Genomic DNA, 25,086 nt, shown 5'->3' on the forward strand with positions numbered 1-25,086 from the left:
ATTCAGTGTCAAAAATTGATTGAATTATTGTGTAGCTATCACATTGTACAAGCTTAAATACTATGTAGTGTCTGAATATTAATGTTTAAAACAAAGATGGATAATTACAACTCTCCATTTGCATTGCCTGACACACGATTAAACAAGCTTTTCGATAGAGTGCTCTTGCTCGAAACCAATATAGCAATCCGACACGATGAGCAGCTTCATACCCTGTGAATTGCAAAATATATATATATATATGTGTATGTATAATTGAGTTAAAAGGTATGAGAAACTTGTATGTAAAGACGACAAGTGCTTGCTGATAATTACCTGGAAGTTGTGCACATCTGCTGGTATTTCGATTTTTGTCTGCAAAGTGTCTTTGAATGTTACTCGCTTTAATGCATACAGTTGAGACGTAGAGGTATTGCCAAGGACCAGCCACCAGGCCTCGTCTTTTACCTGTTTTTAAAAACTTATCAGCCTTTACTGAACTTGAGGAATAATCAAACATGGCAGTAGAAGACGAGGCTAACCTTAGGAAAGCGAGGAGCAAACGCTCTTGATGTTCTCTTACGTCTGTTCATGTTTTCCAGCCTGATGTTTAGAATAACACCAGGGTTCTCGCCAGTGTTCCGTTTCTGAAGTTTTAACCGCGCTTGTATGATAGGAAATTGTTGCAGTTCCTGCGAATGTTTAAAAGTGTACACATACATACATGAGTAGGAAATTCGAGCAGTGAGTGAATTACAATAATATGATAAAATTACAAATACCCTTTCCTGCATTGATCATCACTGAACTTGGCAAAAAATAGTGAAAGAGCTACTTTTTATGCGGAAAAAAATGAATGTTAATGTTGAAATCAATATAAAGAAGCAGATGATGATACCTCGTTAAGCCGCGAGGCAGCGGAATTTCTAGTGAGATTCTGCAGAGTTGATTGAGGAAGATTTTGTAACTGCTGGACATTTGTGATTCCTTTTTGGTGCAAAGTAGCAATAAGATCATCCGTTGCGGATGGCATCATCCGTAAGGGTGAATCTACATCAGCCCACAAACCCTACAGCATAACATAACAAAATTAACACATCGGGAAAAAAAATTAAAAACCACATAGAACAATACATGAATGTGTTCTAGATGATTTCCCATACTCCAAGAAAAAGAATATAAGAAGGATTAGAGAAGCTAATAAAATCACTTGTGATGACTGGCAGATAATAGGATTCGAAATTTACCTGCATGACCATTTGTAGGAGATGCATACAAGTAATGGTACTAGAGAGCCATCCGCTATTTGCGCACAGGTCTATCATTGCTTGGACAATACGGATACTTTGATCCAACACTGATTTCAAATCTGTGACATAATCAGTAATTGGTAGTTCAACTTGGGAGAAGTGTGCCTGTATCACATTTAAATAAAAGTTAAAACCATAGCCACATCCTAAACTTTACCAATTATCATATCAACACAATATTTGCTAATATAATCTAAAGGAATATGAAGTGCTATAGTCAAAAGCTCCATATAGTGGAGTTTATGAGTAGCAGACAAAGATGACACTGACCTGAAAAAGAAGATTTGCCTTCACATGGGGATCATCAAGAAGATTCTTGTCAACCATGTAGCGAACCTTCTGAGCCAATTCGGCATTATGATTTTCCTAAACAGTAGATACAAGAAAAAGTTGCAGTGAGAGCTTACCATTAGTTATAAAAGCAAAAAATATCTATCGAGAAGAGTACATTATGAAGGAAGCTCTGCTGCTCACAGAATTGAAAATGTTAATATTAACTAGTGAATCACATAGAATTCACAAATATTCGATTTACTTAACAATGACTGATGCACATTATTTACGGATGAATAATTCACAACCAATACGGAATTTTAAAAGCATAAAAAAAAAAAAGAAAAAAGAAAAGACTAGTAGTAATAATCTTAGATAGCAGCATCAGCCATTAAAGTTGCAAACTTAATAAAATACTTTGCAGGTGACACATCTTTAGTTGATACTGTAACTTTAAAACGCTATTTGAGGATGCAACTCTAATGCGAACAAGTATATATAACTGCCAAGATGGTTAGTAATTCAAAATGCATTTATTAATGAAGACACCTTGATGCCTAGATAATCAACTTGTGCTATGAAATATAAGGTCCTGGACTCACTTCATTGTGCCGCACAGGAAGTTCATCATATTCAGAAGCACCTGCTAAAATATGGAGGAAAACCTGAAGCAGAAAATGTCACAAGTACAGAATCAAAACAACTATGTAAAGGAAAGACAACAGTAATGGAAAATTGGCTTTAAGATGGTGGTTAACTAACTTCAAGTGATGTGTCTTCTTCTATATTTGAAGCAAACATTGATACAGTAGTGTATTTTAGATAATACTGAGATGCTATTGAACCCAACATCATGGGCTCTACCCGGTCTTCATCAATTTTGATGCAACCACTGTCTTCAAGATCTTCAAATGTGCTCAGCACTAAGCTGTAAATATATATATATATATATATATATTAATGAGTTTTGGAAATGACAAGTAGGAAAAATTGATAGAAGCACTTCAGAAATTTTTACCACCTTGACAAGAATGAACTCAAAGTTTCAGGATCTGAGCCCTCTAAACCATAATAAGCTGGGTTAACCACCTATTCAGAAAAAAGGACTGAGAGCTTTAGCAATTGTACAACAACGAGATGCATGTACAATAAAGTTAGCTATATGTAACAATTCGAAACTAAAAACAAGAAACATATAAGGGAATGATGACTTAAGACGACAGACAACATGCCACCAAGAAGGATCAATCTCATGTATCAATACAGTCAATTCATTGAGTTGTCTTTGATCTATTTGTTCATGCATCAAATTTGTACGCTCCAGGATAAGCAGTATCTTCGGATCAATTTCTTTACATCACTGTTCTATCAGACATGCTACAGTTTTTAGGACATAAATGGGCCAGTTTGAGTCAGCTTTAAGTAGTGTTATGCATGGAAAAATGCAACATTTGTATTAACTTTTAAGATAATGCAAATAAGATACTAATGCTATAATGTATGTTCAATTCAATGGCTAAGAAGCTGTAAGACAGGAGTTACAAGACAGTAAACTGATTCATATTCAAGTGTCAGAATGTTATCAATCTTACCAATCTACGGAACAAATAAGTCCAGGTGAGATAATGAATTGCATCCTGCTTATGACAAATTGTTCTTGAAACTATTTCTGCATTGAAGTTATCATGCAGTTGCTCTCTCAGGCTACTTTCAACTGGAAATGGTTCATAGAGGAACTGAAAAAGAGAAGGCAAAAAGCTCATATTGCTTAATGTATAAAGATAATATGAAATGGCAAACAAGGAATGACCTCTTTTCAGACCTTCTTATAGAAACTCTTTTTAGGCTCATGTACAAGAATGATAGCTTTTCCATGCTGATCAAACTGAGGCCGTCCTGCTCGACCCATCATTTGTAAGATGTCGGTGATCGGAAAATCAACATATCTTTTAGCTTTTCCATCATAATATTCTGTGCCCTGATTAAAGGACACACCAAAATACATTATGTCTTCAAATCTTGAAAATTGGAATAAGTATAAAAATATTTCCAAATCTCAATGTAATAAAAAAAAGTTTCTTGCCACTTGTTGATAAGAAGGGCCAAGTGAATGATGAAAAGTTTGGCCATAGATCTCTTAAGAGAATGGAAGCTCCACTATTTATCCTTTAGCCATGAAGAAACGAGTAATTCGTTTCACATACCAACATACCCAGATATTTTGAAATTAGTAAATCCATATTCTAATGAGAAATTCTTTTTGTGGCATTCATGGATTTTACTTGTATTACCCTGACATCAAAATGACTAAGAATGCATAAATATCAACTGTCACCAACAGAAACTAGACATTTTTGTTTATGGAAAGAGAATACTAGATATTATAGGAGATGAGTTTTACAATCAAAGATAAAGACATAGGGAGAAAGATAGGCAGACTAATACAGTATAGTTCTGGGAACATAGGGAGAAACTGGACACCTGAAAGTATGTAAAACTGTATAGGTGTGTCATTTTCAGTTTTTTCACTTTTAACAGTTTCCCTTTTTTTTGAAGGAAAAAGTAGTTAAGTATAATTTAGACTGTAACTTTACATTAGGAAAATCATGAGGATAGCATACTGGATTTAAACAATAAGCAAATGAAAAGTAATAGTCAATCGCAGACGTGGAAAGAATACAGATATACGAAGCTCTTGGCAATTTGAACTGACCTTTATGATCACTAAATGAGCTGGAAGGTTCACACCCCACGCTAGTGTACTTGTGCACACCAGTATCTGAAAGGAAAGACACAGTGCATTATCACAAGGAGTAAAACATTTCAACTGAAGTAAATATACTAGAAACTAATTTTATACTCATGAAAGTGAAACCACTAAAAGATAATTGCCTGAATCTTGTTGTTAGCAAACAGTTCCTCAACAAGAGATCTATCTTTATCATTGAGTCCTGCATGGTGCAAACCAATACCAAACTGCAGTGTGTGTCTAAGGTTCTGGTCAGTTACTTGAGATAGAATCATTTGAAGTGATTCTTCAGGTATAGCAAGGAACTGTCGGGGGTGCTCATCTGAAGCTGCATACTACAGTTACAGAAAGAAAAGATGAGCAAGTGGTTTAAGGAACAACCAACATAGAGGGAGCATGACATTGATTCAGACCTGAATGAGATCCAAGGCAGTAAGTCTAGTCTGGCGACGTGATGAAACAAATATAAGAACTGGTTTTGTGGGTGAATGGGTGCATATAGCAGCATAAGCAGGTTTGTTCATGCTATTCATTCTTGGGCAGTAAAACTTTCCAGGATATCCCTGATTATAGAAAAAAAAAAATTACTTTCATACCACTTACAAAATAACTTTAGTTATCATGGAGAATTATCAAGAAAAATATAGGAAAGGATGCCAATCTAGAAGTTCAAACAAAATTTAGCTTAGCTGTGCAAATCATCCAGCGTACACAAATAAGCAGAATTTCTGGTTATCATCTTATGAGCTATGATATTAATATATGCGAGGATAAATAAATTAGGTTGATCTAAAGCCACCATAAATAAGCTGTTAGAATTCAGATGCATTTGTTGGACATTCAAGACAAATGAAGTGAGCACCTTCCAATTACCAAGGCTCAGTTTTGTACATTGTTTCATTTATTACATAAAACTGTAGGTTAATTCATAAGAGAAATTCCAACCAGGATGGAATAATGATGAAAAATTGGCTGAATGCGCTATTGCCCCAGAAGAAAGTCAGGTTGATGGGATCAATTGCTACCAACAATACAAAGTACATTATACTGAACTTGAACTAATACTGCAAGAAGACACATATGCCCTTTTCCATGTTTAATACCAGACCAAGGGTCAAGATGATGATTTCTCAGCAAATTGTGTGGTTATAGAAAAAAAGAAGGTATAAAGGAAGAGTGTATTGCTTGCCTGGATGTGAACTTCAAGTGGAACAGGTCTGACACTAGGTTTGAAATTGAAGAGACCATTTTCTTCAACACCCAGCCAATCAGCTAAATCACTGGAAGGACATCAAAAACCATGAGTGATTACCATAGGAAAAAAGAAAAATATAAACAAAAAAAAAGATTGGCATGCATGGGTCATGGCATATGATACAAGTAGTTACTTTAAATGATGCATCAACACAAACAAGGAACATGAGAAATATACTATAACGTCTGCCTCCACTGTCCTATAACACTAGAGGTTATAATAAAAAATTAAGTATGCATTGTTCTATATAAAATAACTGAAGATCCTAAAATGCTTTTTAATGTTTTACCTTCCCACATCAAGATGATTAAGTGAATGAATCCTTTCTTGGTTAAATCAAGTTGATTTACAACAAGTTTTTCTTCATTTTTAGTAACTGACATTTTTATCTTCATCTAGCCCCTTTATACAAATCTCAATTGATCCCATCAACATATGTATCTTGACTTTCTTGAAACAAAGTTGCAATTTTTTGAAATTTATTATACAACAATTAGGCATAGACTAGAAGACTGTGCACTTAATATCAGGGGGAAATAAGTTATTCATTTGCAGAAATTTCAACGCTTCCCCACAATCGACTGCCATTGTAAGGTCAGCAGCACACAAAAACTGCACCAAAGTACCAAGCACATACTTGCAAAAGTTCTGATAGTAATAACTTACTTTGCATTTGCCAAAGCTGTCGAAAGACCGATAAATCGAACAGGGCGCTCTGTCTGTGATGATATATATCTCATCCGAGATACAATAACCTATGAACAAGATTTTTTTGATAGATGTAGAGAATCAATTGACTTTAGCAAATGCAGGCATTAAACAAGATCTACAATAAACAAATTCTACTTTTAAAAAGAAAAAGAACACACACATACAATAAGCATTAGAATATGAAAGTGCAGATATGATCCTTATCATATGGACACTTTTCCTACCAAATCGAAGACAACTACTGGCCAATTGCATAAAATTCCCAAGATTTGCAATAGATAATGGAAAACAATGAAGATTTCTACCAACAGAGATTACTCGAATAATATCAGAAATCTCCTTCATATACTATACGCTTACATTTCACGTATTGAAGTATAGATATGAAGAAACGGGAAAGATATGAGTTGACATGTTGACAACAGAAGAGATTGTATTTATCTATGATTTTTTAGAAGGAAAAAAGTAGTTTATAGCATTAGGACTCAGATTGCATGTTAAAGTCTATATTTGCTGCAGCCAATATAAATTGTTTATAGATATCCAAGAAACACCATGTGTACCTCCAATATGGGCCCACGGTCAGCACCAAGAAGATGAATCTCATCCAAAATCATGAGTCCAACCTAGATATATGTGTAGCCAACCATAAATGTAAATGAGTGAAGTGAACTTCAAAATGAAATAATAAAGGGGAAAGTTTCGGATCATGAAATAGAATGAATGGAGCACTAAAATGCTGCCTAATATATATCGTTTTACCTTCTTTACATATCCACGAGAGTGCCAATTACGACTAATGCCATCCCATTTTTCTGGAGTAGATATTATAATATCTGCTTCTAAGAGAGCTGTTAAATCTGGGGTATAATCTCCGGTCATTTCAACCTAAAAAAAATCATATTACACCACGTAAGCTTTGGACAGATTAGCATATGCAGATGAGGAAAAGAAGTGAGTACCATATGTTTTCCAAGCAGGGAAACAAGACGCTTCCTCCAATCATTCATTCTTTCTCGAACAAGAGCCTTTAAAGGTGCTATGTAAATCACCTGCATTAAAGGAATGGTTCAATCATCAAAATATAATTAGAAATAAATGATTATAACAATAAGGAAGTATATATCTCTCCAAAAAAACCAAAAAACACAATGTCTATAAACTAAAATTTCTTTTAATATCTAGCAACTACACATGGGTTTAGAGTACTGCTTAAACTTCTAATCCTCACCTCCTAAAGATGCTTTTGTGAAATAAACTGATGTGATCGTAAATACTAAGAAGCCAAGAAGAAAATCCTCAATGACCCACACTACCTATATTAAGTGCTTATGGCAATGAAGACATTTTTACCATCTAACAAAAGGATTTAGAAGGATATTACCTAGATCAAGGGATGGGAGGATAACCATTTTTAATGGATTGTCAAATATGCCTATCAAATTTCCAGCGTAAGTGTGAAAAAAGAAGCAGTATAGAAACACAAGAAGATAAGAAAGAACCTTCATGTCAGGCTGAGTATTAAACAAATGGAGCATGGCAAGCTCTGCGGATATGGTTTTACCACTTCCTGTTGGAGCTCCCAGAAGAACATTTTGGTCAGTATGATACAGCACATGAAAGGCCTGCCATGGAAAGCAAAAAATTCATACCATAAACAGTTAACCTGACAATTTATGATACAAGAAACACATAAAGGTTAAAAAGAAACAATAGATCAAGAGCATTAGAACCTGGGTTTGTATGGGGTTAAAGTGCGTAAAGTTATATAGTGCTTCATAAGCTTCATTTCCGAGGGCAGTCACTGGCAGTGGTCTCAAATCAAGAAGCTCCGTTTGAGTTGTATGTGCCTAAAACAAATATCATGTATGGTAATTGGAAAAGAGAGACAAGTTTAGACCTTGTGTGTAAAGATCAAAAAAGAAAAGAATATAAACCAAGCCTTAAAGCAACCTCAGGAAGTGCAAGGTTCTGGAACGATATACTGTAGAAAGATTCTGCATGCAACCATGAGTCTGAAATTGCACGTATAAAGTACTGTGGAGGATGTGGCTCAAATATTGGAACAGTGAAGGATAGCTTATGAGGCTCTCCCCGGGCCATCTTCTTTGCCAATGTAAAAAGCTCTGAGTGGTATATATGATCATTCTCAGAATCCTAAAGTGAAATTAGAAGCCATCAACAAAATTTGTACTGATAGCACACAACAATTACTAGACTTCAAATTTCTAGTAACCTGTGTAGAGATCCTAACTGAAAGCTTGAAGTTCCAATTTTATATCAGAGTGAAAAATAACCAGTACAAAGAGAAGAAAAAAAACACCTCAACTAATATCCACCATCTCTGAGCAGTACCATGAAACCTATCCTTCCAGACAAAATTTGGTGTAATAGTCAAGTCCACCTAATACATGGGACAGTGTTGCTCAGAAGAAAATTTCTAGGTATAACAAGATACTTAATAGATGTAAGAAAAATCACAACATTGCCAATTTACATTACCTTTAAAACAGTTCTTGTGATTGGACTTACTGTGGCAAACAATTCAACGATTGGAAAATATCCCATATATTGCTTGACCAGCTTCAATGGAAAAAAGAAATCAACTCATAATTGGTAAATAATGAATTAATAGACAAAGGAAATCCAGTCCAGAATGAAAGCAACACCTTTCCTCCAGGTGCATAACGAATTAAAGCTCCGATGTCTTTCTCCTGCATCTCATATAGGTGATCCATGTCCACTCCTCTTTCTTCAAGCTTCCTCAATATCTGAAATAGGCCATTAAAGGAGTCAGTTTATAATTTGAATTTAAAACATAAAGATAGTAGGTAGAATAATGTTTTGATCAACTTCTGCTGAAATATCTTTATCAAATTGTCTGAGTGGATGTTGGTGGGGCCAAACTTGACGATCCACAGCTTTGCAGTACTCCAGCATGAAAGAAGTCATCTCGCTCCAACCTCTTCGCAAGCATATCTCAAATAAGGCCCGAACAATACGAGCTAGGCTTGAACTAATATATGATGCATCAGAAATTAGTGAAAAGGTATCAATTGTGCCCCTGGATATGTACATCTGCAATGCAAAATTACACATATAATAAGATTTTACTTCCACAAAATTGCCTAGGGTGTTTAATCAGGAATTCAAAACCACTAACCTGAATAAGTATTGACACTTTTCCATGTTTATTTGATGGGCCACCCTTGACTTCCAAAGGACAAGCACGAGCTAATGTTTCCAACTCATTTTGTTCCTCCTCTCGAACAACAATATTTTCAAATTCAGACGAATGGGCGAGCATGTCAATCACCTATCAGAATGTAAAAAATAAGCGAAACATTTGGCTCGGGCAAAATATATTACTCTGACTAGGCAAATGATCAATGCACTACTATTTATTGAGATTCAATGCTGGGATACTTACTCACCACTGCAGGCATAAAAAGAATGCTTATCTCTACTGCTATCTATTGATAACTGTTGTAAGAATACTTTTTTTATTATATGAATAGGATTTCTGCAGTTTACCCCAAATTTCTTTCCTAAAAGGGAATAAAATGTGAGGAAAATAATTTGAAGGTGTCCATCCTATAAGAATGATCAAAGATGCATAAAAGGCAGTAAAATGATACATTTTTAATTCAAGAACTACAGAAAATTGTAACGTGATCATAGAATAAGGTACATTGAAAATTGGTTTATTAAATTCGCTGTAAAAACAAGATGCAATAAATATTACCTCGCTATCATTCATGTGGCGCCTCAACATTTCATTGTAAGTTTCAACACTTGAGTATTGAATGTAAAAGTGGCTAGCAATTCGACCAAGCTCAGTACAATAAAAGTTTCCACTTTTCTCATCAAAGCGCATCATCTTTGCTTTGTCAAGAGCACGGGCAGCATCTGACACCAGAGCTCTTTGTTTTAGGCTCAATGAAGGATCAGCAATTACCTGTAATGCTTCAAATTTTAGTTCTAATTAAAGAAAATTTTGAGAGAGGAAAGGGAAAACAAGCTCGTTGGACCAAATTTTTTATTATAAGTCTATGCAGCAAGGCAGCTCAGAAACATGGCCAATTTTCACAACAATTAGCCATAACATGGATAAATGTATTGTCTCCATATAAACTTGATAATATAAGAATCAAGACTGGACAGAGATGTGTTTCTTTATGATAATTATAATAATGTATAAAACTTCAATATACCTCATCCCATCCAATACCATACGCTAGAGGGTTCATCTTCATTCTTATGAAAAGATACGTATAACCCAACCAAGCACAAGCTTCCTTAACATTTGTCACAGTGCCTAACGCGACCTCAGCATTTATGTTGTCTTTCAAGGAGTTGATAAACTGCCAAAGAAATGCAAGTAATTACACAAACAACATCAATGAGCAGATATTAGAAGTCCAACAATATTTTGAATCAAGTTTCTTCCATCTACTAAATCCTACTAAAAATTGCAATTGTATTTGTTCAGAGACACATAATCTTATATCTAATAGATGAACAAAGAAGAAAAGTTAACACAAAAAGTAGATAAGCATGTTAACCTTACATGCATTTGTCATGAGTAGTGATTATAATGGGGAGAATCATTGTTACGAAAAGAGCAAAAGGCATAAAGAGGAGACTAAAAAAAAAAAATCTCACCTGACTCTCAATGGGAAGCTGACTTGTTAGAAGTCTTAAATAGTATGCCAATTTGTCATGAGTAGTGATTATGATGCCTTCACCGCTTTTATCAAATTGAGGCCTTCCCGCACGTCCAAATATCTATAGAATGATAAGTTAATGTAAAATACAAATCACTGAAAACTCCTCTACAACAACCATTTGGTAGATCGGTAGACTCCTACCTGCATCACATCAAGCATGCCCAGATCTCGCCACCCACCAGCCTTTGCGTCATATATCTGAGTTCCCTGGTGTAACACGCAGAGACAATGTTATAGAGCTGAAGAAATGTTATTCGCTGCCGCTCAACTAAAAATAAAAGCCACCAAAACTGCTCGATTCATGAATCGTAATTCACTGCTACCATCAAGTTAATAGGTCAGTAGTTTTCAATGTAGTAATTTGAAATTTAGCAAAGGCAAACTTTATAACTCTAGAATAGTTCAGACTAGCCTAACAGAGAAAGCTTAAATCATCTTGCAGAAACCACAGCCCAATCTGTATTATTATGTGTTCAAAGCACATAAATATATCGAATAATTATCAGAGGTTAATATTTAAATGTAACAACCTTAATCACCACAGTGTGAGCAGGGAGATTAACACCCCAAGCCAAAGTTGCAGTGCAGACAAGAACCTAACAACAACAAAAAAAAAAAATTCATTTAGGGCAACATTTACTTAAAATTATATGATGAATGAGTTTAAAATTAAATAGTGGGTTGTGTACTTTTAAAAGTCCATCAGAGAAAAGTCGTTCCGTCAGCCCACGATCAGACCGTAGCATCCCAGCATGATGGATACCAACGCCATATTCAAAAAGCTGTACCAGTTCCTTATTTCTAGATTTCATTACTTCCTTCTGTTTGTATTGAATTCATATTAAGAAATATTAATTTTCTTAACAAAATATATACAAAGTATAAACTCATCATCAAAATTCAAAAGTATGCACCTTCATAAGTCCCTGCTGAGGATGTGCAGCATTTGTGAAAAGATCAAAGTCCTCATGTGCTCTCGATATTTCAACCTATTAACAATTTCCATACAATAAAACAGTAGCAATTAATGAACTGTATCATGCTATACCAGAAAAATACAACTATTTTGGAAACAACCTAATCTCAATCACAATTTGAAAGCTAGTAGACGGTTATATCTTATCTGCATTGTTTCACGAATACTGTCAGACTCATGCCTTCTGATCACAGATGGTTTTATCATAGCACGCAAATTAATTACATCATGCAATTCATTCATAAAAGCCAAACAAACGCACAAATGTTTATGTTGTATAGTCTAGGTTCTGCAGTGGCATGTATTCTTAAGGCTTTCTACTTTTTTAAAAAGCTGGGCGCAGGTGAAGATTCAAAACAGAAACCCCCCAAAAATCTCTGTATAATATTTTGTAAATATTTGAGTATGACCATGCAGATCATCCAGCAAATGAATCAAACCCTTCTCATCTGTTCAATTATGATCCCAATTGATTCCTTTGAATGTTATTCTAATCAAGTAATCTGCTATATTAACCTCCATGGAGATTGAACTTCAACATTAGCTAGCTCCGCCTGGCTATTGGAAAATTCCGATTTACGACTTCCCATCATATCCCGTTTGTTCTAACAGCAGATTAATTTGCCAAGTGTGGTGAAGAGTTATCAGTTTGGCTGCAATTTGTTTCTCTTTTTCCCTTCAGCCCTAAGGGTTTCTGTAATACTCTTTTCTTAAATTAAATTGTCTTTCACTTCTAAAAAGGAAGAAGAAGAACACTAAAGCTAGAGATTTACATGACAAAGCAAAAGCAAATAATATATCACACTGTTCTCAGGAAGAATAAAAGTACACAAAATTTACAGAATTGCAAGAAACGGAAAAAAAAAAAAAAAAAAAAAAAAAAAAAAAAAAAAAAAAACATATGGACCCACAATAACTTCCATATAAGTGGAATTTCTTCTTGTTTCCCATTAGAAGCAAACATAAGAAGATACTTTTCATAATTATTCTCCTTGGTGAATCTAGAGAAAAAGTAATGGTCTTGAAATGCTCAATTTCTAAGAATATTCTTAAACTAAAACTGCTAACCAAATAAGGTCGATATTATTTTTCCAAACAAAGATGCATGCTTGCACTCAGTGGCTTAAACCAAGAAATAAATACTAAGAATACGCTACCAGTTTGTCAGCTGTTTTTCCAGTGTCTTTCCTAGAATGAACAAACACCATAACTTGATGTCCTCGCCTAAGTGAATCAGCCACCTGGAGATATAAAATTCCTATTAATGGTAAACTTTCTAGCATTTTAGCAACAAATAAGAAATTCACAAAATAAATCTAACCTTATTGTAGCATACTTCATGCATCAATTCATTACGAGCTATATAGTTATGCTCAGATATTCCAATGTAATGTTGCTCAAGGGGAACTGGGCGATAGCTTGAATCAAAGAAGAATAAACCAGTTTCTGGATTTACCCTCAGAAATTGTGCAACCTGCAAGTTGTCTTAGCAGTTAGCTCCACCCAATGACAATTCATTCAAAACAGTAACTTGAGAAAGATGTATCAAGCTACCTCTAAATAATTAGGAAGAGTGGCTGAAAGGCCAACAATGCGAATCATGCTTTGAGTAGATTCAACCTGTAAGAACAAAAACTAATGGGTGAACCCAGACTTCTCTGAAACCATATTTGCATAACATATCATGGTCAAATAGGATGACTCCAGAAAGTGGAGCTTGCGGAAACTTCTCATTATCTCATCCAGTGGTTATGGAAAAAAAAGCTTTAACACAAAAAGGTCCATTACACAAGCTCTACAGAATGCCTATAGAAATCAATAATTTCTTGCCTTTAGGAGTAACTTACAGACTTCTATATCAATAGTAAGAAATTTTGGGTGTGCAGTCAAAGATTTGTGTATCAAGTTATTATCAAGGAAGAACTAAAATTACTTGATGGACAAAATATAATGTGAAAACATGAAGTAAATAACACCATGAAATGAAAATATTATGCTCTCTTCTACTGAAACCTATATGCTAAGTCAGAAACACTCATCCGCCACAAACCGCATTCATACTGAACCGCTGCGACGCGGCAATTATATAAGGCAGCATCAGTGATAGTATTAGCATTTTAATTCTTGTCTTGTGAAAGGTAGCATCAGAACTTAAAACACTAAAAACTTAGGTCTTATTATGAAAAAAATGGCACAATAATTGTAAATGTTATATTTTTCACTTAATCAGTGTCTATTTTATGCTTATTTGCATCAATAAATGGTAGCAAAATACTAGTAGTTTGCCAATAATTTCAACATCTATCAGATATAAGAGTATACCTGACGAAGAGTTCGAGCTACAAGTGCTTCTATCACTGGACCTCTATCATCATTTAGCAAATGCACTTCATCAATGATCAGGAGCTTCACTAGCATTGACATTGACATATCACTACTTTTACGAGTAATCACATCCCATTTTTCAGGAGTTGTCACAATCATCTGAATTGAAAAAAAAAAATATATGAAAATAAATAAATTGGAGTGACCTACTCACTTTTCAAGCAAAAATAAGAAAGATTGCCAATCCAAATATCTTAAATTTTAAACTAAGACCTAAAATCACAAACAATAACCTGAGTTTGCTCAAGCTCATTTTTGGTAAGTTGCATGTCACCAGTGAGTTCTCTGACAGTTACATTTAAAGGGGACAATCGGTGGCTGAAGGTTGATGTGACCTCTGCAGCTAATGCCTAAAAAGATCAACTAGAAATTAGCAATTATAGAGTGTTGAGATTAGTAAGTCAGATGCAAAAACCTTACCTTCATGGGAGCAACATAGACTATTTTGAATTCATCTTTATGAAGAAAACCATCTTTGAAGTGTTGCTTGATCTGTTATATGGTTCCAACACAAAGCTCAAAGTTACATATAAGTCTGCAAGTGGATAGAAACTCCAAAAAAATATTTCATCATTTATGAACAAGAGATGCAAGAAATTCAGCATCTGCAAAGACAGAATGAGTCTTTCTTTAAATTGCATGCATGCGGAATTAGCCTTTTCTATCCCCAGTTCTCAATATAGAAAAATGCATTCATGATAACCACATGAGAGGCTAATTATTCAGGAGGCTCACATTACAGGGTTGCAAAAGCCAAATCCATACCCTGCTTTTTCAGCATATTTATGTGTAATAAGAACAGATAAGTTCTCACACGGACTCAGGCTCCCAGCTGCATGGTATTGCAATTTTATATGAATCTTGAGATCCACCATAGGTTTTTTATCCTCTTTTTTTTTTAATTTCTCTTTGTACTTTCTTGCAGGTTATAGGTATTTTATCAATATGTAACATCTTCTACTGCTAGTTGTGTGTACTTTCAAGGATTTTCCATCGAGAAGGGTCAGGATATGTTTCCTTCTTTTCCCCTTTCTAATCATGTAGACTCATTATAATTAAAAGAAAACCAAAGAAGCATGTTTAATTACAGCAGGCAAGAATCAATTATGCAGGAAACAAAAGGAACCAGTTTATGCATACTTCATGCAGAATAGAAATCATAGCAATATTTGTTTTTCCAGCCCCGGTTGGAGCACAGACCTGAAAGTAAACAAAAATCATTCAAGTGATATCAACAAATACATTCCCAAAGAATAAATAAGAAAATCAATTGTGTCGAACTAGTTTCACCAGTATATTCTCGTTACTGTAGTAAGTTGTCTGGAATATTCTGCTCTGTATTCGATTCAGTGTCTTGTAACCATGAAAGGCAGCTTGTGCTATTTCATCAAGCTCCGTTATTTCAATCTACCATCAAAGCAAATCAATTCAATGAGAAATATAAAGGAAACTTTCACAAGTAAAAAAGAAAGTTAAACAGGGCAGAGGGTACATTCTTTCCAACAAAAAGACAAAAAATATTAACTAAAATGTTGACAACAAAATAGGGAATATGTACACCCCAGTTAATACAGAATAAACAAGCTTATTCAACGTGCAATCCATGCAGAGGCCAAGAATGGGCATGGATATTGAGAAGGCATTACTAGTGGCATAGAGAAACATGCCCTGCAACTATATATATGAATATGATTTACGTATAACTGAAGCAAATACACAACATTGGATAAATAAGGAAGCAAAATAGACACCAAAGCATACTATTATGAAGAATAATGTACATCTCATTACTAAGATTTATAGGGTGTAATCCTTCTATAGAAATTACTACATTACCAGCTTCTCCCCAGGTTTCATTGGTGCAGTTGGCGCAGGAGGAACAATGACTTCTTCATATCCCTTGTAATGCTTTCTCATAGTGCCCTGTGGAAGGGCTGTGGCACCAAATTGAGTACCATCTCCATGACCCACAAGTCCATCGAATACATTTTTCTTATCACTTGCTTGAAGCAAGGAACTGAAAGACAAAGATGACAATTCATTGTCAACTCCATGATCTACTCCACGTCTATTCTTTTTTTCTTCCTTGCGCCGAAGTTTATCAATTTGTCGTTCAGACTCTGTTTGAACTGTTACCTACATCCATATATAATTCATTTCTAAATGCCAAATGTCATGCCAAACAATATGAATATTTGAACTTATAATTAAGGAACAACAATGCAGAAATTCATTTAGTTACCTGGGTGGCATAACTGGGTATCCGTGCCTGAGTGTTTGAAGTTGATCTATCAGATTTTAATACGACCAGCCCACGATGTATGCTTTCAACAAGCTCCTTTCTATGCTGCAAGTGAGACACAGGGAGGAGTGAATCATAGAGCAATAATTCAGAAAACAAATCAATTGGGAATAGAAATTGTAAAATAAAATATATAATTGAAGTCTCAAAAACATTTGTCATCCATACCATGATAAGGTCTTGAACAGTTTCAAATGAGCTATCACCAACAAGGTCCAGCAGATCACCAGCAATCTTACAGGTTAAGATTCATAATTGAATAAGAAAATGGACACTCATGAATCTAAAAATAACTTACTACACCAAAAAAATATGGTATAAATTACGATACAATAAAACAAACATGTATACCTCATCACCAGGTTTCTCTGAATCAAGGATTCTGCAAATGGCCATAGCCAATTCATCTCGGGGTAGCTGTGAAACACTTCCCCTAACAATTCTGTCACAAGCATCTCTCAGCCACTCTAGGTCAAAATTACCTTGACTACTAGACGGATGGAAATTTCCGGAACCACCATAATCAGACGAACCCCCGTGATTCGAAGATGTGCTAGTTTCCTCCACCAAAACAGCAGCATTCTCTAGAGAAACATCAACTAGAAAGCGAGATGGAGGTCGAAACATAAGGTCTGATCCAAATTCCAAATCCTCACTGCCTTCACCCACTGATTCAGTTAAATATGAAGCACCATGCTCACTATTCTGTAAAACAGAAATCTTCTCTACAAGTAATGCAACTTTCAGCATATCTTCCACTGGAATAGCACGACCGAAGAGTTTTTGCATCCCAGATCTGAATTGCAAGAAAACATACTATATCTAGAGAGGAACTTGATATTACAAATTTTGAAAGCTTTAAACACAAAGTTCCAAGGATATCTGCAAACTGCAGGTATTAAATTACACATAAAAAAAAAAAGAAAAAAAAAAAAAGCAAAGATAATGCAATGACAAAACAAACAAACAACTCAAAGGACGATCTCAATTTATTAATCCAAGTTCTTTGTTTTCATAGTATAAACAACCTACATCCTTTTTCTATTCCGTTATTCAAGCGATAGTTCACGATCATATTCAGCCTCTATGATATTTTCTCTTAGAAAATGTACATGATCCTAAAAAGCACAAATTAATGCATTAAAATGATGTCACTTGAACAACTCGACTGCCAGACTATGTACTACCCCAGTTGCGGGCTACAACCAATCAAAGGATATTTAGTTTATGAAACCCCAAGCAGGATTTTTCACAGTGTGATCAACTTTTTCTCTTTTTTTTTTAAGAAAAAAATAAAAAAGGTATTGACTTGTGCTGCAAAAAAGGATAATTCCACAAAATACATGAGTAGCTGATGTAGGAAACAACTTAATGTCCAAATTAATTTTGAAATGACCATTCCCGAATTGTAGAATACTGGAGTGGGCTATTTCAGTATTTTATATCTACAGGTAAAGTATATTATACCAAACTAATGATTCTCCAACTTAGTAAGAATTGAGTTTTTGGCATTTGACAATGTGCAAACATTGAAACTTTGACCAAAAAAAGAACTTTACCTTTTTTCCAAAATTATCTTGTCACCACCATCCTCTCCAAATCCAGAATACCCACAAAATAGCATATAAACATCCAACGCCACGTCCTGAAACTCCTCAGACACTACCTCGCCACCCATCAACTCAACAACTGTCGCAACAAACTGCTTATATGCCTGCCGTAACTCACCGGAAGCTGCAAAGACCATAAACACACCATTAACACAAAACGGAAATAAGCCACAGCGTGAAATTTTAAAACTTCAGGCAATTCTCAAGCCTTCGTTCTAAGTACACCAAATAATTAAACTCAAGAAACACCACCACCAACAGTAATACTTAAGTTCCAAAACCACAAAAGAAACACAGGCATCGCACAATGTAGCAGTACCTTCATCCCAACGATGTATTATCTTACGAGCGAGCTCATATTCACCAGCCGAAGTAGCAGAACTAAATTCAACATACAGAATCCAAATATCAATCATTAATACAAAAAATTAAAAAAAATAAAAATAAAAAAATAAATAAATAAATAAATAAATAAATCTAAAAATAGCTCTAAAACCCCCCGAGATAAATCCTCGCACTATCATTCACCATCCCCGACATACTAACACACATACCTACGACGATTGAGGCTTTGAAGATAAGATTTCCGGTTGAGATAAGCTTGATCGGAATCGAAAGGCTGCCGAAGCGAATTGGTTAGCCGCGGGAGTTCCAGTAACATATTTGCCATGATTTCGGAGGTTCGTCTGGGGAAGAAGATGCTCCAAATCCGAAGTACTCTGAATCCACGTGTATATATAGATATTTAAATGGATCCGTAAACGGGTTTGGGTATTCGGGTCATCTGAATTGGACTAGGCTTATATATGGGCTGGTGATCCTATCATATCATATCCTAATATTTTGACCATTTTCTTAAAATATGTTTTAAAGTGGGCTTTTAACTGAGTGTTACTGGAGTTTTTTTGTAGTGTTTTTAAGTGTGTTGAATATTTTTATTTTTGTAAAGTTTTTATTCTATTTTTTAAATATTTTTTTTTATTTCTTTTTCATCTCCTCATAGTTTTTTTTTATATATATTCTTTTTTATAACTTTTAAATTTTTCTTTCTTATTTTATAAATTGTTTATTTTATTGTATTTTTCTGTGCAGAACAAGAGATATAAATTGGGATCCGAAAAGGCGTCTTCTAAAAATCGGAAGCTATTTGCTGGTGGAGGATTGGTCGCTTTTATTTCTAAATTTCATTTAGATTTGTTAATTTATTTCCGTGCCTAATGGCTTTTTTCAAGAAGTTATATTTACTGCAGTCGGAGAAAATTTGTGTTTGTTATTTTCTAAATAGTTTATTTTTATTGTGTTTTTCTGGGCAGAGATATAAAGTTGGAATCCCGAAAGTCTGTCTTCTAAACATTTGAAGTTGTTTTCAGTAGCTTTTATTTCTAAATTTTGTTTAAATTTATTAATTTATTTTCACAATTGAAATTTTGAATTTATTTATGGCTTTCACAACTAGTTGCAGCATTTAGGGTAAAAAGAAAAAAGTTAGAAAAAAAAAGAATTAGAAAAATGAAGAAACTAGAATAAAGAAGAAAAAAACAATAGAATTTATTTATAGTTATTCTTTTATTTGTAATATATAAAAATTATTTTATTATACATAGAAATATCGTTAATTTAAATTCTTATTCGCAATTTATTATAATTTATATTAAGTTATAGTATTTTATTTTTATTACTCCTTATGTCCCATAATTAGGTATTGTTTGCTTTTTGTACGTAATTTTAGAACTATTAGTATTATATAATGTTAAGTAGATAGTACAATTATTAAAAAAAAAAATAGATATTTTTGTTATGGAAGAGACTAAAATGGAAAAATACATACTTTGTTATAAAAATGAATCAGTAGTATTTTTTTCATCAGATAGTTACAATATTTTTTATTTAGAAATAAAATTTTAAGTCATTTTATATATAAATAAATAACTTACTATTTATCATAATCAATCAAGTTCTAAGCACATCCAAAATATATGTATAATTTTTATATATTTTTTAATTGATGTTCTTTATAATAAATTAAATTCTTATTTTAACATTATTATTTTAACTATATTACATATTTTATTTCAAATATATCAGGTAAATCATAATTTATATTATTAGATATTTATTTTTTAAGTTTGTAAAATTATTATTTTAATTTATTTTAAATAAAAAAATTTATTCTTCAATTTATTAAAACATTTAAAAATAAACATAAAATTAATATAAAACAATAGATTTTAAAATAATTAATAAATTTTCGTTAAATACACCGGATATTGCACAGATTTTTCTGCTAGTATATTATAAAACACACAGTAGACAAGCTTTACCAGTGCACACGCTGACACACTCCCAAAGAGGTGAACCAAAAAATTCCGGTTGTTGTATTTTACTGCAGATTTTTAACTCTTATTTTTTTCTAAAAATATGGCGTCAAACTCTTATTTTTTTTTTTTTTTTTTATATTATACTATAAATTATTTTACGTTTAAAATATCATATTAACCATTTATTAAATTCAAAAAAAATTTACCTTTAAAAATCCAAACCTAGAGACAAACACACTCAAGAACTACAGAGCACACAAATGGAGATGCTCTTCTTCTTGGACATTCTGTATTATTTATTTATTTATTCATTTTTTAATGTTTTCAAAAATCAGAAGGTCACCATTCAACTCTGGCTGGCCCACCTCAATCGCCATATCTACCAAATTGCTTGTGCTGTATTAAATCACTCACCCTTTTCTATTTCTATTTGTTTTTGTCACCAACTTGATTCTCTCTCTCCTAAGCCCCTCTCTCTCTCTCTCTCTCTAATTTACAGTCTTCTGCTGCTGAGTGCTAAGCTGTGCAGGCCCTCACCACTTGTCTGCTGTCTCTCTTCACTATTTCTTTCTTTCTGTCACTCTTCTTCTCGATCCCATCCATCACATTGTCTCTCATCCTCCTAACTTCCATGGCTCCTCTGGGCTTAACAGTGCTGCTGCTTTTGGCCATGGCCGCTCACTCCAGTAAGCTTTCTCGCTCTACCATTTTTCTTTTCCATTTAAAGCTGCAACCTTTTATCTTGTTTTTACAAATTTTCCAATCTTGAATTTGAATCCCACATCGTTTTGCAACTAACTATCTTCATATAAAGACCCCTTTTTTTCCTTTTTCAAATTTGGGCAAAATGGGCTTCATTCACTCCCAACATAATTTGGTCAGATTTGGGGTTTCTTTTAAGGGCGTGTTTGTTTGAGGTTTTGGATTTTAAGTTGGGATTTGAATAGTAAATATTTTGAATTTGAATAGTCGTAAGATGTGATATATATAAGTATTTTGAATGTAAAATTAATTTTTAATATAATATAAAAAAAATAATAGGTATTTTGATATGATATTTTTGGAAAAAAAAAATAGATGGATAGTGTATTTAAAATATACTCCCTCCGTCCCATGTAATATGGGTGTATTACCGTAGACACGAGAATTTAGGTAAAGTATAATTATTAAGTAATTAAGAAGTATATTAGTAAAAATAATTATTATTTAGTAAAAATAATTATAGATTAAAATTAAAATAAGTAAATAGTTTAATTAAAATTAAAAAAATTATAAAATTTAAAATGTGATTAAAATGCATAATTATATTTTAAAAAATAGAAAGGATAAATTACCTGGGACGGACGAAAATATAAAATAGAGACAAATTATGTGGGACGAATGCAGTAGAATCTTTAGGTTGCTTTTTTTTAGAATTTTAATCAAGTTTTTACTATTCAGGAATTTTTATTTTTATTTAAAAATATCAACTTAAATAAATATTTATTTATTTTTATATTATACTATCTATACTTTAGTTTCATTTACTTTTTATCATTTATTTTTCTTTTTAAATATTAATTATTATATAAAAAATATAGTATAAATTAAAAAAATTGCAAAAATATATACTAATACAATAAAATTTGTAATTGTTTGGGGGATTGGATTTAATTTTTACTATTCATTCCAATTTTTTTCTCCCAAAATATTAAATCAAACACTTATTTTTTATTTTTTTATATTATACTAAAAATCAAATTTACATTCAAAACATCACATCAACACCTATTTATATCACATCATATAACTATTTAAATTCAAAATTTTTACTATTTAAATCCCAATTCAAAATCCAAATCTCGAACAAACACACCCTAAAAATATTTATATGTACAAAATATAAATGTTATTCTTAGAGAGACAGACGGGCGGAGATGGAAGGGAGTATTAGAAATTTATTTTTCACTTAAAACTTCAAATCAAATATATATTTATATCAAATTAAATAATTATTTATATTCAACTTTTTTATATCAAAAGTTCAAACCCAAAAACCCCAATCCAAATCAATATTGTTAGCATAAAATTCAAATAAATATATATTTACGTCGCATCAAACAAATATTTAAATTCAATTTTTTACTATTAAAAAATCGAAACCCACCCACAAACAAACGCACCATAAAGGGTTATGTAATGTTATGTTAACGGTGGTTGTTCCATTCCAGGTGCCACGTGGTGCATTTGCAAGGATGGCGTGGATAGCAAGACACTGCAGAAGACACTGGACTACGCTTGTGGAGCTGGGGCGGATTGCAAACCGACCCACCAAAGTGAGCCGTGTTTCAGCCCGGACACGGTCAGGGATCACTGCAGCTACGCTGTCAATAGCTATTTCCAGAAGAATCGCCAGGCTCCAACTGCTTGTGATTTTTCTGGCACTGCTGCTGTTGTTAATTCTGACCCTAGTGAGTGTTTTTTCTTTTTTTTTTTTTTGTGTTTTTTGTCTGTAAATCTGTTTTTGGAGATGTTTATGATAGATTGATACATTGCAAGATCTGGTTTATGAATTTGGGTGATGATGGATTTCTTGTTGTTTTTGTGGTTGATTTTGACAGGCAGAGCTGGCTGTGTGTATCCTGCTACTGCAAGGTATGAAAAGTTTGGTTTTGAAAAAAATTTGAAAATGGTTAAATAATTGATCCAATATTCGATTTTGAAAAATTTTGAAAATAGTAAATAATTGATACCAGCTCTATTTCAAAAGTATAAAGTATATTACTACTATTTTTAACTTTTCGTAAAAAGATTTTTGTTTGTGTATTATTATTTTTTGAAAATCGGAAAAATAGTGTTGGAAGAATTTTGTGAGATTTGTTTACACAGAGGTTTTGGGGTTTTGAAAGACTTTTGGAATTTTAGGAACTTGAAAAAAAAAAAAAAAAAAAAAAAAAAAAAAGAGAAAAAATGTATTTGGTATGATGTTTTCAAAAAGTAATCAGTTTTAAACGCAGTGGGTAATCATATTAATGATGTAGATGTGTACTTTTTATTATTACATGAATGTGTACTTGTATATGATTACTTATAAAAAAATGACAAAAGTAGTAAAAATATACTTTGAATTGGGACAGATAAGTATGAGTTTTGATTGAAAAGAGAAACAACAATGTCTACGACAATTCAAAAAAGAAAGTTGTTATAGATTTAGATTACAATTTGATACGATGTTTTCAAAAAATGTTACGTTGGATGAACAGTATCAAAACTTTCAAAATGTATCTCTTAAACAACAACCGAACTAGACAAATTGTTTGAAATTAAGGTTTAATAGAATGTGTTTGTTTGTTTGCTATGGAATTTTATTTGGTATTGAATTTCTCCATTTGAAAACGACGCTTGAGCATAAGCGACAACGAACTTTTCTTGTCACGGAAACGGAAGAAGACAAGAGGAAAAAAGAAAATGGTGCTCTTTAGTTGTGGTCCAAAGGGACTCACTACATCAAATTCAAATACATTTTACTAAAGCAAAATCATTTTCATGTTGTGAATGTGCATCTCTCGATTTGCTGAAATGAAATCTTATGTCGAACATTCTATGCACTTTTGTTTCGAATGTCTTACTTCTTTCATTAAATTTTTTTTTTTTCTTAAGCGCTGCTGCGACTCCTACCAACAGCTCCAACGGCGTCCTGACATCCCCCACCAACGGCGCGTTTGGTTCCAACAACGGTCTCAGTCCGACGGGAATTCCAGACAACAGCCACGGGGGGACTCGGCTTCTTACAAGTATTGTCCTTTTCCTCTCCATGATTCTCACGATTTTCGCGCATCTTCTCTTGTGAGAACTATCATCATCTATGGTTTGTGTGGCCTTCTCACGACTCGTGCCAAATGGTGATGATTTCAAACGAATGAAGGGTCTTGAGAGACGGCCTTTTTGATTTTGTACTTCTAGATTCTTCTCGAACTCGTGGTATGTCTGTCTGTATTAGGATAATATATATATATATATGTGGCTGCAGCTTGGCTTGTGTTAGTTATCACGAATTTGTTTTCCGTAAAATGTCAATGCACCTCTGCCTTGTATTAAGGCATTTTCAACTTGCGCATCGTTTGCTTTGTTTTGTTAACTTTTTACGATTTATATCTATCGTTCAAAATTTATTACCTTTGCGTCGAGGAGACAGAGTTAAGGAAGTCTTCACACATTATGCAAGAAAAAGGTTGGTTTCCCTTTTTTCCTTCTTTATTCTCTGTCTTATCTTTTCTTACCTGAATGATACATTAACATTCGACGATCAATTGTATGTAGCGTGGCGTATCGCTATTTGACTCCAACCGGTCGGGACTTTTCTACTGCCTTCATTTACATGTGGTGAGTTCTACTACTTGCCGCAAATGTATATTTCGTCTGTCATTGTTGGTGGACTCCCGTTTGTAGATAAATAAATAAATGCATATCCCTATTAGTTTAAGCTTTTAAGTGAATCGGTCATTTATA

The 25,086-nt window shown here is 33.4% G+C and overlaps 2 protein-coding genes across 3 annotated transcripts; one reads left to right on the plus strand and one right to left on the minus strand.

Annotated features, from left to right (window-relative positions):
- Position 1: 1 nt before the first annotated feature.
- Positions 2-18,984, minus strand: LOC127266403 (DExH-box ATP-dependent RNA helicase DExH14). Of its 2 annotated transcripts, XM_051296644.1 has the most exons (49): positions 18,835-18,984; positions 18,600-18,661; positions 18,230-18,404; positions 17,022-17,466; positions 16,839-16,904; positions 16,611-16,715; positions 16,205-16,504; positions 15,659-15,775; positions 15,509-15,568; positions 14,789-14,860; positions 14,602-14,718; positions 14,306-14,467; positions 13,538-13,603; positions 13,305-13,457; positions 13,141-13,224; positions 11,922-11,996; positions 11,697-11,828; positions 11,538-11,603; positions 11,149-11,214; positions 10,943-11,065; positions 10,492-10,641; positions 10,023-10,235; positions 9,441-9,593; positions 9,131-9,355; positions 8,947-9,048; positions 8,780-8,860; positions 8,601-8,681; positions 8,231-8,434; positions 8,011-8,127; positions 7,780-7,902; positions 7,240-7,329; positions 7,040-7,165; positions 6,841-6,903; positions 6,233-6,321; positions 5,501-5,591; positions 4,725-4,874; positions 4,455-4,646; positions 4,276-4,341; positions 3,385-3,540; positions 3,155-3,298; positions 2,584-2,651; positions 2,325-2,490; positions 2,165-2,227; positions 1,560-1,655; positions 1,227-1,394; positions 878-1,048; positions 522-671; positions 316-447; positions 2-213 (listed from the first exon to the last, which is right to left on the minus strand). In XM_051296644.1, the coding sequence occupies exons 1-49, from the start codon at positions 18,948-18,950 to the stop codon at positions 139-141; spliced, it is 6,267 nt and encodes a 2,088-aa protein (XP_051152601.1). In that variant the 5' UTR covers positions 18,951-18,984; the 3' UTR covers positions 2-138. The 2 variants fall into 2 exon arrangements, with proteins under 2 accessions (XP_051152601.1, XP_051152610.1); XM_051296653.1 differs by lacking the exons at positions 18,600-18,661; positions 18,835-18,984 and having other exon boundaries at positions 17,022-17,492; positions 18,230-18,347.
- Positions 18,985-21,036: 2,052 nt separating this feature from the next.
- Positions 21,037-24,686, plus strand: LOC127241338 (PLASMODESMATA CALLOSE-BINDING PROTEIN 3-like). The gene is made up of 4 exons (XM_051260348.1): positions 21,037-21,284; positions 22,809-23,048; positions 23,199-23,232; positions 24,238-24,686. Exons 1-4 carry the CDS (start codon positions 21,230-21,232, stop codon positions 24,425-24,427), a joined length of 519 nt encoding a protein of 172 aa, XP_051116305.1. The 5' UTR covers positions 21,037-21,229; the 3' UTR covers positions 24,428-24,686.
- The last annotated feature ends 400 nt before the right edge of the window (positions 24,687-25,086 follow it).

Source organism: Andrographis paniculata, unplaced genomic scaffold, assembly GCF_009805555.1.
Source record: "Andrographis paniculata isolate CXL003 unplaced genomic scaffold, ASM980555v1 Contig18END, whole genome shotgun sequence".
Classification (NCBI taxonomy): domain Eukaryota; kingdom Viridiplantae; phylum Streptophyta; class Magnoliopsida; order Lamiales; family Acanthaceae; genus Andrographis; species Andrographis paniculata.